At 29.8% G+C, this 15449-nt stretch overlaps 2 protein-coding genes across 2 annotated transcripts; both read left to right on the top strand.

Annotated features, from left to right (window-relative positions):
• The first annotated feature begins 646 nt into the window (after positions 1 to 646).
• LOC111615082 (venom metalloproteinase antarease-like TtrivMP_A) lies at positions 647 to 6182 on the top strand. The gene is made up of 10 exons (XM_023356470.1): positions 647 to 716; positions 819 to 985; positions 1099 to 1185; positions 1958 to 2081; positions 2214 to 2380; positions 4209 to 4366; positions 4428 to 4480; positions 4564 to 4675; positions 5892 to 6056; positions 6131 to 6182. Exons 1-10 carry the CDS (start codon positions 659 to 661, stop codon positions 6180 to 6182), a joined length of 1143 nt encoding a protein of 380 aa, XP_023212238.1. The 5' UTR covers positions 647 to 658.
• Positions 6183 to 9280: 3098 nt separating this feature from the next.
• LOC111615081 (venom metalloproteinase antarease-like TtrivMP_A) lies at positions 9281 to 13735 on the top strand. The gene is made up of 9 exons (XM_023356469.1): positions 9281 to 9412; positions 9768 to 9946; positions 10021 to 10110; positions 12394 to 12517; positions 12603 to 12769; positions 12879 to 12947; positions 13227 to 13384; positions 13446 to 13498; positions 13581 to 13735. Exons 1-9 carry the CDS (start codon positions 9355 to 9357, stop codon positions 13694 to 13696), a joined length of 1014 nt encoding a protein of 337 aa, XP_023212237.1. The 5' UTR covers positions 9281 to 9354; the 3' UTR covers positions 13697 to 13735.
• Positions 13736 to 15449: the final 1714 nt, after the last annotated feature.

Here is a 15449-nt window from a genome sequence, read left to right as displayed (position 1 = left end):
TCAATATCTGAACTTTTAGTAAGAAAAATGCTGAAAACGTAATAGGATATGGTTCAAATTAACTAGAAGCATGTTTTAAAAAATAACAGCCTGAAACGTTTTATCCTGATTTTCAGTCAAGCAAATAATTAAACATTACTTTGGTAAATTCGACTTTTCAAATAGACTTATAATAAAGATTTCGCGAAATCATAACTACCTCTTGGCAAAGGTATTTCACTAACAAAGGCTCGTCCTTCCTGCAGATACCCACGGTTCCTTCTAACAATTACTGGGAAAACTTCACGCTTTATAGCGTGCCTCGTGCGACTCATGTGAGACTGGCTGCAATACACTAACACGAGAAATTGGAATATTGTAACACATTTTCTTTCACCAACCATGTAATGATGATGTGAAATTCAATCATTGCTGGTTTCTTAGTTTTTCGGGTAAACTAAGAAACAAGCAAAAAAACGTAATTTCGAAAATGTTTCCTATGCTTTTAGATGGTAATAAATAAAATCCGAAAAATTACCAGTGTTCTAATCACTAAAAAACATTCCAGATTACGAATGACGTCATCGGCGCCTTGTAACACACGTTGCAAAATCACGACAACTGGGAGCACACGTGTAAACTTCCTATAAAAGGACTGGAGTGTTGATGGGGATCAACCATGTTTCGTTACGTGATAGCTGTTCTCTTTTGTTGCCCCGTTTTGGCCATTCCTAGTAGTAAGTGTTTACGTTTCATCTTCACTAATTTATGGATTAAATGATATATGAAATATACGTTATAACTGGAATTCAATGTTTCATTTTCTAACCCTGTGTCAGGTCGAACGGAGATAACTTATCCATCTCTGGAAACATTACGATCTGGGGAGAAAATACTGACACTTCGTGCTTTTGGCAATGATATAGCATTGAAATTGGAATCGGCTGGCGATGTCATAGCGGATGATTTCACTTTTATGGAAGGAGACGGAAAAATTCATAAAACTGTGCGTATTTTCTTGTTTAGGCCTATATTACGTAGGCGAGTATTCTGCAAATTTCGTAAATTTAAATTTATTTTAGTATATTTTATTTGTTATATTCTGTTATCTCGATGAAGAATGTGAAAAACTTGAAAAGCAAGCTGTTTAGAAACAAAGAAAAGAATGCAGCTCTGTATATTAATGAGGAAGGACCTTTAGAAATTGTAAGTGTTTAAATATAGATTTATTGTTGTTATTAAAATTTGAGTGGTTTCTTGAATTAAACAAGTCCTAAAATTACTTTATATTTGATAAATTATTGATTACATGCAATTCATTATAAATATTCTCTGAAAAACACGAAACTTGCTTATGCTTTAATTATTAAATTTTTTATAAGAATTATTTTCTAATTAGAATTGCAATCTCTGTTAAGTATCGAAAAATAAATAATATTTCCAATCGTTTTTATTTACCAGTACATTCATGTATATAAGCTACAGTTAGCATAATATCTGAGTCATTTTTTTTCGTCAAACTTACTTTTATGATGGTATTGATGTGGATCTATTTAATGATTTAAAAATAAAATAAAATTAAAGATATAATTCAAAATACAAAGGTGAAATAATAAAATCCATCTCTACTTTACTTACCAAAAGTTAGGCTTTTAAAATACAAGGTATGTTTTCTGATTTGATTTGAATACAATAATTGTTGTTCTGTTTTCGTTTTGTTAAAAAATTATAACATTCATTAATTAACGTTTAAGTTAGTTTCTTTAGATTTAATTTTATTGTTATTTTGTTACTCTTTCAATGCAATTCTATACATAAAATAGAGAAGAATTTTCTAAATACATTAAAGCTTCTACAAAGCTTTCTTGGAGAGGCTTTTATCAGTTGCTTTTTAGCTTCGAATATCATAATGAAAAGTGGAACAAAACAATATTTATAAAATTTATACAAAATTTTGCTTAACTTTATGCATTTTCAGAAAGGTTTGATAGCTTCCAGGATGAAAATTGAGCCTTGTGCGTCAAACGAAGAAAATAAAGAAGGGAGGAGAGCTCACTGCATTACAAGACGTTCTGAAGACGACAAGCGAATTTATGATGCAGGTAATGTACCAGTACGTACTGTACGTTATGGAAGTACAGTATTTCAATACGTCATAAATCTTTACTTATATTTTGAATATTATACTATACTTTTTATTGTAAATAAATTGAAATTTTATTTATCGTTTATAGTCATTCCTCCGAGTATTAATCAAATATATTCAAACGACTCTCTAATGGTGATGCAAGATAATCAATGTGTAGTTATTGACTACTTTTTTGTGACAGAAAGTACCTTTACTCATCGCTTTAACAATAAATATGAGATCAAAGTCAACTTATCGATGGCATTAATGGGAGTAAGCTGAAAATCTTCATCTATATCTATATCTATATATATAAATGGACATGTATGTCCCTATATTTCACTTTTTCGCCAAAACTACACATCGCACGTGAATGGTGTTTGTATGTGGTGGTAGCCCCAAGTCTCCATTCGTGCATAGGGGTGGTTGCGTCTCGATAGCTATAAGGGTGCGGGAGATATGAGGCTGAAAGTGNGTCCTAATATTTTGAAAGTAGCTAAATCTAAACAATTTTTTTTAAATGACACAAATAAATTTGTCGTGAAAAAACATTTCATAAATAATTTTAGAGTAACTGTGAATAGTAACTCATTTATGTTAATTTAGTTATATTAAGTGATCGTACAACAATAATATGCTAATAAAAATATCGGCCTATTTGTTATGACTTTTCCCGTTTGTGGGTATTAAAAAAGAATTTTTTCCATACCCACCATGAGTTTGGCCAGGTTTACAATGGGCCTATCGGATGGTGACGAAACAGAAACTGACCGAGAAACTTATGGGATTGATCCCGGATCCCTCAAAGCGATAGGTCATAATGAAAATAATTGATAGTTTTAGTAACTTTTATGCTTTTATAGATTAAATTTATCATTAAGTTTCGGTATTGTAATCGGAGTTTTTGAGAACATAAAAGGATGAATTATTTAATGATATACTCAGAATAGAAATTATTGATTAAAATTTAAAATATTGCAATTGTAATGTGGATACATTTATCTGTAAAATTCATGAAAATAACTTATTAACATGGCATTTATAGTCGATTTAATCTATTTTAAATGTGTATCGAAACTCGACAAAATTGATTATGTGAGTGTCTCAGGCAAAATTATATTTTATTTTCAAATTTTTTCAAGAAATCAAAATGATTTATTATTGTTCACGAAATATTTCAGAAACAAGTAATTAAGATTTAATAAACGTTTTTATAAACATTTAGATGAATATAAATATCAGTTCTTCAGAATTTTATTTGCTTCTAGAATGGAATAATCAATTCCAAATTTAAAATCATGCCTTATGAATCCAACGAATTGATCAAAGATGGAAAAAAAGCTCACCGAATTACAAAACTTTTATCCAAGAAACGTCAATTCAATGACGTGGGTAAGTTGCAATTCCTATAAATTGTCTACATATTACATTAGAAATTATATAACTTTACTCGATTTTTTCTCGTGATTTATTTTAGTAATTCCTCCGAACATAAAAAAAATGTACACGGATCAAAAGATGAAGAAATTAAGCTATAACCAATGCATAGTGATAGAATATTTGTTGGTAACTGAAAGCAATTTCACAAGCCGATTTTCGAATATAGAAGATATGAAAGTCCATTTATCTCTTATGTTTGTCGGAGTAAGATATATTTTGTGCTTAATGTTACTCATTGTAATAATTATAAGTTAAAAATTTAATTTAAATAAGTTTAAAATTGTTGGGAATTCAAATCCATTTTATTCCTTAGGCTCAAAATTTGATTGACACTTTACATTTCGGAATTAAACTCCGTTTGATTGCATTGATGCCCTTTACTGTAAGTGCAATGGGGGAAAAGTTTATTTATGAATAGAGAAGAGAAGAGGAGAGCGAGAGACGACAGAATGACAGAGATGGAGAATAGAATGAAGAGAGAGGAAAGAGAGAATAGAGAACGAATGGAGAGAATGAAGGAAATGGAGAGAGGAGAGAAAGTAGTGTGATAAAGAGAGAGAGAAGAGAAAATGGAGACGGAAAAAGAAAGAGTGAATGAAGAAAGAAAGAGACAGAGACAGATACAAATTATTTATTTTTATTATATTGTTTTTATTTTCAGAAAAGAAATGAGCCTTCTTTCATAGAAAGTAGTACAATTCCGGGAGAAAGACGTCTTCTCCATTCCGAAAAACTGCTCGATGAAATGTCAAATTATTATTGTAAACTAAGAAGGGATCCAATAGTCAAGCAGGCAGATATAATTATGCTTATAACTAGGTTTGTATCAAACTTGATTCATTTGTATAATGATTTACAATAATTCTTTCATATTTCTCAGGAGAAAACTGGGAGACATTAATTCCGACGACACTATATCTGACGGTACCGTAGGTATTTGTCATTTTTCTTTTCCTAAAGCACACTTTATAAATTTTTATTAAATTTATAAAAATATATTTGGAATATTTTTGTAGGAATTGCAAACTTAGGAGGCGCTTGTAATCCATGTTTAAAATGTGGTATAGTGGAAGATGATGATTCTTATGTCGATAGAGATGATACTTTTGCTCACGAATCGGCACATTTGTAAGTAATCGGCTCTTATAATAAGTTACAGCACAAGAAAATAACATTTATGAATCATTTCAATTCCTAATTGTTACTTCGTAAATGACTATATACAGTTTTATAAAAAGTAGTAACTTATAAAGTATTATAAATCGTCTTATATGAAAAAATATTTCTTCACTTTAATCCATAACAGCTTTTATTTCAATCTTGTTATGTGTTCGACCGAACCTACAATAGTTTATCCAGATGGTTTAGCAGTGTTTAATTAATAGCTTCTAGCTTCGAGATAGAAAAGTGTTGTTACAGGAAACTTATACGATCTCATCACTTTTCCAAATGATTTCATAAAGCATAGATATTTAAACTTTGTTTGAATGTTATATCTCATAATAAATAAAGCAGTTTAATAAAAAGTATTATTTATAATAAAAAAATAGTCACAAGAATATTAACTTATACAAAAAACTTGTGTCATTTTTCATCAATTTGGATGTTAATGAACACTAGTCTCATAGGTTACTTTGTGAGCTAGTAGAGGCAGAGTAAGACACCACGAGCTATCTGTTACAGAAGAGATATTTTGCTGAATAAATTTATTATTTTATTAAGAATAACGCATATTTGACTTACTTTACTACGAGATATAAAACTTAATATAAGAAATTATGGTTAATAATAAGGTTTTATTAATAAAAATGATCATTTTATTTTGAAAAGATATGATTTCAAACACCCTTCATTTTATTGTTATTTAAAATTGTTTGTCTGTTTGTTCGAGTATCGTATGCACCGATTTCTAAGACAGTTAGTGCATATATTCAGGATAGACTTGGGAAGAAAATAGAATACTTTCGAATTCAGGCCTATCTGTCTGACTGTTCGAGTATGAAGTCAGAACGGCTGAATACATCTCATGATATAGAATTTATTTAAAGTAAATTTCGACGTAAAAATGATTTTTTTTTCTTTGTAGTATCTATTATATTACTTATAAGTTTAGTACAAGTACTGTACATATATTTTTATAAGTGTGTAAATATTTATATGAATATATTACCTTTATTTCACATATCATTTTCTCGAGCGAAGCCGGTTATTTAGGCTAATTACAGTATATATAAAAGACTTTGACTTCTTTGATTAAGATACATAGCCTAAATATTTAATATTTATACATATATCCTACAAATAATAAGATACTTATAGATAAATTTAGAAATCTCTGTTTTAGAATTGGAATTGATCATGACGGAGAAGACGAAGAAGATGGCTCATCTGGTAGTCCAACAGCAGTACATTGTCCAAGTGAAGATGGTTATATTATGGGTGATGATACAGGTGCAAATAAAATGAAATTTTCTTCGTGTTCTAGAGAACATTTTATACATTTTCTATGGTAAGTGACATTTTATCTAATTAAAATTGATGATTTAAAGCAAATATTATTTTATATACTTTTATGTTTAACAGGTCTTTTAGTGCCAATTGTCTTTTCGACAATTGTTACGATGATCGAAAATAACGGTAATTGAAAGTATATAGAGCACATTTTATATGTAAATATTTAAAATATTGGTGATGTTCACATAATATTCATTTATTTCTGGAAATATTCTGTAGAAATAACACTTCGTCAAATAAATAAAAATGCTTTCATTAAAGGGAGTTTATTAAAATTTATGAAAAAAATCCTGATATGAAATTTTTTTCTCTTATTATGTATTTTATGGGTTTTAACTGCAATGAATTACATCTATGGATACTGACATGTGAATTGTAACTATCATTTATTTATATGTCCACTAGCAGATAATCCCGGCGTTGCTCGGGCAAAAAGTAACGATAGCGAAGATTAAGATTATTACATTATAGCCAATCTTACCCGTTTTCACAGAATGCAATAACCAGGTGCCCCTGTTTCCAGACTAATTATAAAATTTTTAGATGGTGCTAAAAATATGTTCGATTTCTCGCAAAAACGCAAAAACGCAAAAAAACCGCATCTGCGCCTGTAAATCTTGCACGTTGCTTTCTCTTAAAGCTTCCATTGTCGAAACGTTAATCCTGTCCCTCTCCCCCGTGGGGAGAATTTCGAAAAAATCCCTTCTTAGTGTACATTCTCTAACTGTGTACCAAATTTCAACTTTGAACTCCTAACCGTTTGGGCTCTGCGCTTATTATTATTATTATCAACCCGTCTCGATTATATATATAGACTAGCTGCAAGGACCCGCTTCGCTGGGTTTTTATTTGTTCGTACATTTGTATGTAATATAGTTTTTTTNTCATAGGATTGTTTACATTATTGTATCATTTTTTATTTTTTGCAATCTCGAGTAATACATTGGAAAGTCGGCAAGCTGTTAAAAATGAAAAAAGTTATTAAAATGTGTTTATTTTAAAATACTTTGACACAGAGGAATTATATTTACCTTAGGAAATATTTAATATTCTCGTGCGAACAATTAGAAAATTTTCGTTTATTTTCACCAATCTCATCGCCCATTATAAATCCATCGCTTCCGGGACAACCCTTAGCCCCTGGACTCCTTTTCGAGGCCTTCCCCGTCGTGAGGGCTGCCCATTCTAGAAAAATATTTGTTAGATGATAAAATGACTTTAATTGTTCTTTGTAATACAAAAATTATTTACAAATGAGCAGATTCGTGAGCTATAATTTCATCTCTATAAAGAGGATCGTCACCGACATTAACGGCTCCATATTAACCGCAAGAGTCGCAAGCCGCAGCACTAAAGGCGCTATCCATAAATGAATTCAATAAAATATTTAATTCATTTAGGGATGAATGAATTAAATATTTTATTGAATTCATTTAGAGATAGCGCCATTAGGTAATGTAATTAAGAATTTATAAGTAAAATTAAATACCTGTTATGCATGTAAAAAGTTTTCCATCCGGATATAGATTACCAAATGTTCGTCTAAAACGCAGTAAAGAATATAAAGTATTACCGTTATAATTAAAAGTGCTTTAAACAGATTAGAAAATTAAGAATAAAATTAATTTGTCACCTAGTTATAAGCATAATTATATTAGCTTTTTTATATTTTTCAAAACCTTTGTCATTTTGGTGTTGACAAAAATAATCCATCATATTTCCTATTAATTGATTAACAGATATAATTCCTTTATGCCCAGCAATTTCACTCTGTTTGATGTAATTAGGTTCATTTTCTTCCTGAAAACAGAAAATAAAAATTTAAAAAAAATTGCTGTGTAAAAAATATAATAAAATCGTCAGTAAAAAAGTAACATAAAGATTGATATACATTTACTTTACTTTCGTAACAAGACTTTTATTTTATAAGAAATATTTAATGATAACAAATATTACAATATAAAAATTGTAGCTAAATAATAAAATTATAACATAACTTTATTATAATTTATTACTTTTATGTAATAAAGGATAACCAAGTAGGCTATTAAATTTTGTAGCTCTATATGATAAAAGTTTACAAAGTTTATAAAAAAGATTACATTAAAGTAAAAATGTCTTCACAAGTCGTCCCCTTTCACACGTTGTGAAGAATTTAATTACAATTTGTCATCCTGCAGTTTTAATTAATATATTTCTCAGCATTCTACTTACATTGTATTCTGTAACTCCGATCAAGCGCACCTTTATTCGCAGATTTAACGTATCCATTATATTTTGAACCTAGAATATATCAATATTCTATAAAACAACATAAAATTAACAATTTATTACATTGATTGTATTAAAAAAACCATTAAAACACTACACGAAAACTCACAAATAGTAATAAATTATGATACGAAGGATTTCAGCTTACTCACACTAATGCCATAGTTAAATAGACTTTGATTTCTTCTGAATTAGGAAAGTTTGGAAAAATTGTGCATCAACTAAAAACATTATTCTCAGAAGAGGTCCGTGATTTTCACCTTACTGGAAAGGGGTTAATGGAACAAAACAAGGTTAAAAACCCGTGAGTTAGTCTAACATCTTACTATTAGTTAACATCTGGCTTAACATTATTCGTTGAATTTATGAATAACTGTATTATTTCTTTACACGTAAATCGAATTATTTTTCTAAAATGTGTCTAAGAGCCATTTCTAGAAGAAATTAGATACAAACGATCGTCCGAAAAATCATACAGTACGCTTATGTGATGTCGATTCTTCCGCTTTTCCGTTTTTTCGATATTCAAACGCATTATTTGTCAGCTAGACACCTCTGACAATGTTATAAGATACAAAGATAAATTTTATAAATTACTGTTTCAAACAAAAAGCATGTTATAAGAAAACACTTGATATTTTTTTCATTTTTGATGATGATTTCCGCTACAAAATGAAAATTCTAAAATTTTAAAGTGTTAAATATAAAACGTCATCTGGGTTAAAATAAATATTGAAATAAATTTATTCTTCAAATTGAATTTTCATTTTATTTACTATAAACATAAGTTAGTACGAGCTAGAATAATATATTATGTGATATATAATCAATATCAATATTGATTATATTAATAGATTATATTCAGAAGATAAATATCCAAAGTACAATTACCTATTTATATATTCTTTCATAAATATATATATATATATAATAAATCTTTTAGATGAGAAGAAATTAAAGGCCAATTCTACTCCGAAGTAGTGATATCTATAAATGAATTAGAATTTTAATTTTTATAAACTATGTTTTCCTTACTAACGATTTTTATATTTTCTACAGTCGTTTTGGCTTCACCAATTGGTAAGTAAATAAGAATTTATATAACATATATTTTAAATAAGTTCTAGAAACAACCGAAAAATAGAGTTATATATATTATCAATAAACTTTCTGCAGGTTTATTATAAATTTCTTTATTTTTATTAGCTTGCATTTTTACATATTTCAAAGAGCATTACTGTTTTAAATGTATGATCTCTTGCATAAATTTTCTATTTTACTTTACAAACGACATTAAACTTTTATACGTAGTTTATCCCGCCTTTCCATTTATTTCTATTAACAATCGTTTGGCTCCTCGATATCAATTCTTTACGCTGTCAAATTTACCTTAACCGAAATTTAGATAAGTAATTTAAACCGTATTTTATCTCAGATAATCCAGATCGAGTTGATGTATTTTACCCAACTTTGAAGACATTAAAATCTGGAGAAAAGAGAATTACGTTTCGTGTTGACGAACAAGACGTAGATATAATATTGGAACCTGCTGATCAACTAATAGCGGACAATTTTACTATAACTCATTTAAATGATGAAAATAAACATTATTCGGTATTTTAAATTTATTTTTCATTATAATTACGTATAAAAATAACCTAACTGCTCAATCTTCTTTGTGTTTTAAGGCTGATGTAGGTAATTTTAAACAGAAACTGTTCAGAAATAAAGAAAAAGGAGCAGCATTTCATATCGATGAAGATGGACCACTAACAATAGTTAGTTTTATTCAGTTTTAAAATTTTGCCTGGATATAAATCATTTTTTTTTTACCTTTTAGTTTTTAAATTTTAGTCATTTACTGTTTGTTATGATAGCTCTTAGCATATTTCTCATTCGTCGCTCAGTGCAATATAACTTTCTGACCCGTTAGTATAGACAGATTTAGAAACAACTAAAAGAAAGAAACAGAGAAATATGTCTCTTTATTATCTTATCATTCTCATTTTTTTATCGAGCATTAAGTCAGAGTCAAAAATTAACCAATTACGAATAATTTTAGTTTAAGGATGTGAACGGTTATTTGTTAATTTTAATTATGAATTAAAATATTACTGGTACAATGAAGTACTGTAAAGTACAAGTAGCAATTAAGAATAAAAATGTAGTTAATAAAAGATGAATAATGGAAAAGATTATAGAATAAAAGAGAACATTGGAAACATTAACATAAAAACAAAAATAGAAAAACATCCGTAAAGTATAAAAAAACACTTTTTACAACTTATTTAACTTAAATACTGTACATCACACGTTTAACGTAAGTGACAGTTTTTACCCTTAATATCTCCACGACTAATAAACCGATTGGGATGAAATTTAAAATATTTACTGTCCACGACGAGTACTCTGGACATCTTAAATTTTGAATAAAATCGTTGAATCGTTATTGACTTACGTGATCGGCATATTCTGGCTTAGATTTATAAGAAGAGAGAAGAGAGACACCGAGCTTCCGAACAATGTAGGAGTCTGCATACAACGTATGTTTAATAGCTCGTTTGAAAAGCTTTAGAGGAAAGACACATAAATATAATTTTATTTAAAACTAAGTATCGAATGTCATGATGTTGATGAAGGCCTCAGCGCAAAATCCGCAAATTCTTATAGTAGACTACATCTGCCATTATTAATTTTTTCCGCTTACTCTTAAACCACCACAACACGGTTGGGAATCGCTGTCATAGAAAAATACCTCGAGCTGTACTTTATGCCTTAAAATTTCTTCATTAACGTTGCTCAAAGGTTCAGCCAAATTATTGCGGGTGCAACTACTCTAAAGCCCAAAGTAAACTTCGAAGCCCTTTTGTGACGATGCTTGTTTTCCCGATTTATTATCACGGTGACATTGCTTCATCCAAAACTTCTCGGAGTTGTAGTCTGAGTAATGCGTACTTTATACAGATGTTGACACTTACTGTCAAATCTGCAACCACTATTGTTATGCCAGAACTTTCGAAAATTTTCTTTATTTAGGTGTTTTCTTTCAGCTTTACTTTTCAATCTGGTTTCCTCAGTTTTTTATGGGTAAAGATTAGCAGATATTTTTTCAAAAAAAAAAGGTTAAATAAGATTAATAAAAGAGAATGTTAGGTGAACTACTTATTAAATATTATTTATTTTCTTAATTAATAACTAAATTGTTTGTATTTATACTGTTAATGAATCATATACTGCAAATGATGTCTTAATGCGTTTGAAAATTCTCGTCCTAATATTTTGAAAGTAGCTAAATCTAAACAATTTTTTTTAAATGACACAAATAAATTTGTCGTGAAAAAACATTTCATAAATAATTTTAGAGTAACTGTGAATAGTAACTCATTTATGTTAATTTAGTTATATTAAGTGATCGTACAACAATAATATGCTAATAAAAATATCGGCCTATTTGTTATGACTTTTCCCGTTTGTGGGTATTAAAAAGTATTTTTTTCCATAGCCACCGTGGGTTTGGCCAGGTTTAGAATGGGGCTATCGGATGGTGGCGAAACAGAAACTGACCTAGAAACTTATGGGATTGATCCCGGATCCCTCAAAGCGATAGGTCATAATGAAAATAATTGATAGTTTTAGTAACTTTTATGCTTTTATAGATTAAATTTATCATTAAGTTTCGGTATTGTAATCGGAGTTTTTGAGAACATAAAAGGATGAATTATTTAATGATATACTCAGAATAGAAATTATTGATTAAAATTTAAAATATTGCAATTGTAATGTGGATACATTTATCTGTAAAATTCATGAAAATAACTTATTAACATGGAATTTATAGTCGATTTAATCTATTTTAAATGTGTATCGAAACTCGACAAAATTGATTATGTGAGTGTCTCAGGCAAAATTATATTTTATTTTCAAATTTTTTCAAGAAATCAAAATGATTTATTATTGTTTACGAAATATTTCAGAAACAAGTAATTAAGATTTAATAAACGTTTTTATAAACATTTAGATGAATATAAATATCAGTTCTTCAGAATTTTATTTGCTTCTAGAATGGAATAATCAATTCCAAATTTAAAATCATGCCTTATGAATCCAACGAATTGATCAAAGATGGAAAAAAAGCTCACCGAATTACAAAACTTTTATCCAAGAAACGTCAATTCAATGACGTGGGTAAGTTGCAATTCCTATAAATTGTCTACATATTACATTAGAAATTATATAACTTTACTCCATTTTTTCTCGTGATTTATTTTAGTAATTCCTCCGAACATAAAAAAAATGTACACGGATCAAAAGATGAAGAAATTAAGCTATAACCAATGCATAGTGATAGAATATTTGTTGGTAACTGAAAGCAATTTCACAAGCCGATTTTCGAATATAGAAGATATGAAAGTCCATTTATCTCTTATGTTTGTCGGAGTAAGATATATTTTGTGCTTAATGTTACTCATTGTAATAATTATAAGTTAAAAATTTAATTTAAATAAGTTTAAAATTGTTGGGAATTCAAATCCATTTTATTCCTTAGGCTCAAAATTTGATTGACACTTTACATTTCGGAATTAAACTCCGTTTGATTGCATTGATGCCCTTTACTGTAAGTGCAATGGGGGAAAAGTTTATTTATGAATAGAGAAGAGAAGAGGAGAGCGAGAGACGACAGAATGACAGAGATGGAGAATAGAATGAAGAGAGAGGAAAGAGAAAATAGAGAACGAATGGAGAGAATGAAGGAAATGGAGAGAGGAGAGAAAGTAGTGTGATAAAGAGAGAGAGAAGAGAAAATGGAGACGGAAAAAGAAAGAGTGAATGAAGAAAGAAAGAGACAGAGACAGATACAAATTATTTATTTTTATTATATTGTTTTTATTTTCAGAAAAGAAATGAGCCTTCTTTCATAGAAAAGAGTGCAATTCCGGGAGCAAAACATCTTCTCGATTCCGGAAAACTGCTCGATACAATGTCAAATTATTATTGTAAACTAGAAAATGATCCAATAGTCAAGCAGGCAGATATAATTATGCTTATAATTAGGTTTGTTTCAAACTTGATTCATTTGTACAATGATTTAGAATAATTCTTTCATATTTCTTAGGAGAAAACTGGGAGACATTAATTCCAACGGAATTATATCTGACGGTACCGTAGGTATTTGTCATTTTTCTTTTTTAAAGTACACTTTATTAATTTTTATTAAATTTATACAAATATATTTGAAATATTTTTGTAGGAATTGCAAACTTAGGAGGCGCTTGTGATCCATGTTCAAAATGTGGTATAATGGAAGATGATGATTCTTATGTCGATAGAGATGATACTTTTGCTCACGAATCGGCACATTTGTAAGTAATCGGCTCTTATAATAAATTACGGCACAAGAAAATAACATTTATGAATCATTTCAATTCCTAAATGTTACTTTGTAAATGACTATATATAGTTTTATAAAAAAATTTTTTTATAAAGTAACTTGTAAAGTATTATAAGTCTTCTTATATAAAAAAGTTGTTTCTTCACTTTAATCCATAACAACTTATATTTCAATCTTGTTATGGGTTCGATCTAACCTGCAATAGCTTATCCACATTCTTTATAGCAGCGACGAACAGTGTTTAATATCTTCTAGTCTCGAGATAGAAAAATATTGTTATAGGAAACTTATACGCTCTCATCTCTTTTCAAAATGATTTTACTAAACATAAAGTATAATGTAATGCTTATGTATACTTTCAGGGTATCTAAATAAANACGAATCTTGCTTTATATACCTCCACCAGTAGGTAGTCCCATTCATACAAAAAAGGCTTCGAATGGTCCATAATGTTCCAGAACATTCCACAACGTTCGAGAGTGTTCTGGAATGTTGCACAATGATCTGGGATGTTCCGCGATGTTTCCGAACGTTCCAGAACATCCCGGAACATTCTGGAATGTTCTGGAATGTTCTGGAATACTCTCGAATGTTCTGGACTGTTCTAGAAATTTCTAGAGGGCGAAACTTCCAGCCCTTATATCTTCAACAGCACGCCTTTCAGGTAAAAACGGGAACCTTCTTCATAGATGGGGGATAGAGGGCTACCACACCATATAACTCCCTTAATCGTATCGGGACTCGTTTTTCAGTTTTAGCGGCACGCACATTGTACACTTACCTTTATAATATATATTGATGATGATTAGAGTCAAAGAATCAACACAATTAAGGGAAAATAACTAACAGTCGATTACCGTCTACGGTTGCGTATATTCTGTAATTAATAGTTATATTTAACTAGCAGATGAGCCCAGCGTTGCTCGGGCAGAAAGTAACAGAAGCGAAGATTAAGATTATTAGATTATAGCCGATCTTACCCGTTTTCACCGGGCGTAAGAACTGTGATATCCTTACTTGAATAAAATGATTAATTTTAAATCCTAAAATCTAAAGTGCAGTAAAAATAAAAATAAAAAAAATCGCATCTAAAATAGTACAGTAGAAGCTGTTTCTTAGGATAAGCCTTAAATCTCTCCCTCTCTCCCCCGGGAAGGAATTTCGAAAAATCCCTTCTTAGTGTACTGTACATTCTCGTAACGTACCCTAACTGTGTACCAAATTTCAACTTTCAACTCCTAACCGTTTGGACTCTCCGCTTATTATTATTATTATTATGTTGGGTTTTGTGAGTTATACTCGGTTCACACCGGTGGCTGTGTACTATGCCGGACCAGAGTCAAGGCATAGCAACCANGCGGCAAAATTTCACAATAAATAATATTATCTTGTAAAAATTTGAACCATTTTATCCCATAGCCTCGTCGCACCTACGATCCGGACCGATTGAAATGAGCACGGAATAGTCAGGGAATAGACTTATCGTCCGAGTGAACTATTAATTTCACCCGTGCACGCAGCCTGTTGACCTTTTTTTTTTCTTGTATGATTCATTTGTTCTCATATACACCTCCAATATCCAGTGGAGCTATTTTACACGAGTGGCTACTCTGGTAAGGAAATTTTTATTACTTGTTCTTCTGTTACGAAACTGAATTTTAGTCTTTTAAATTGAGCTACCTAAATAACGGGACGGCGAAATTTTTCTCCGTCCCGTGCGGATGACAC

Source organism: Centruroides sculpturatus, unplaced genomic scaffold (assembly GCF_000671375.1).
Source record: "Centruroides sculpturatus isolate CEXI.00-Female unplaced genomic scaffold, Cexi_2.0 scaffold2139, whole genome shotgun sequence".
NCBI lineage: Eukaryota > Metazoa > Arthropoda > Arachnida > Scorpiones > Buthidae > Centruroides > Centruroides sculpturatus.
Note: the sequence above shows the minus strand (reverse complement) of the source record. Positions and strands in the feature narration are given on the sequence as shown.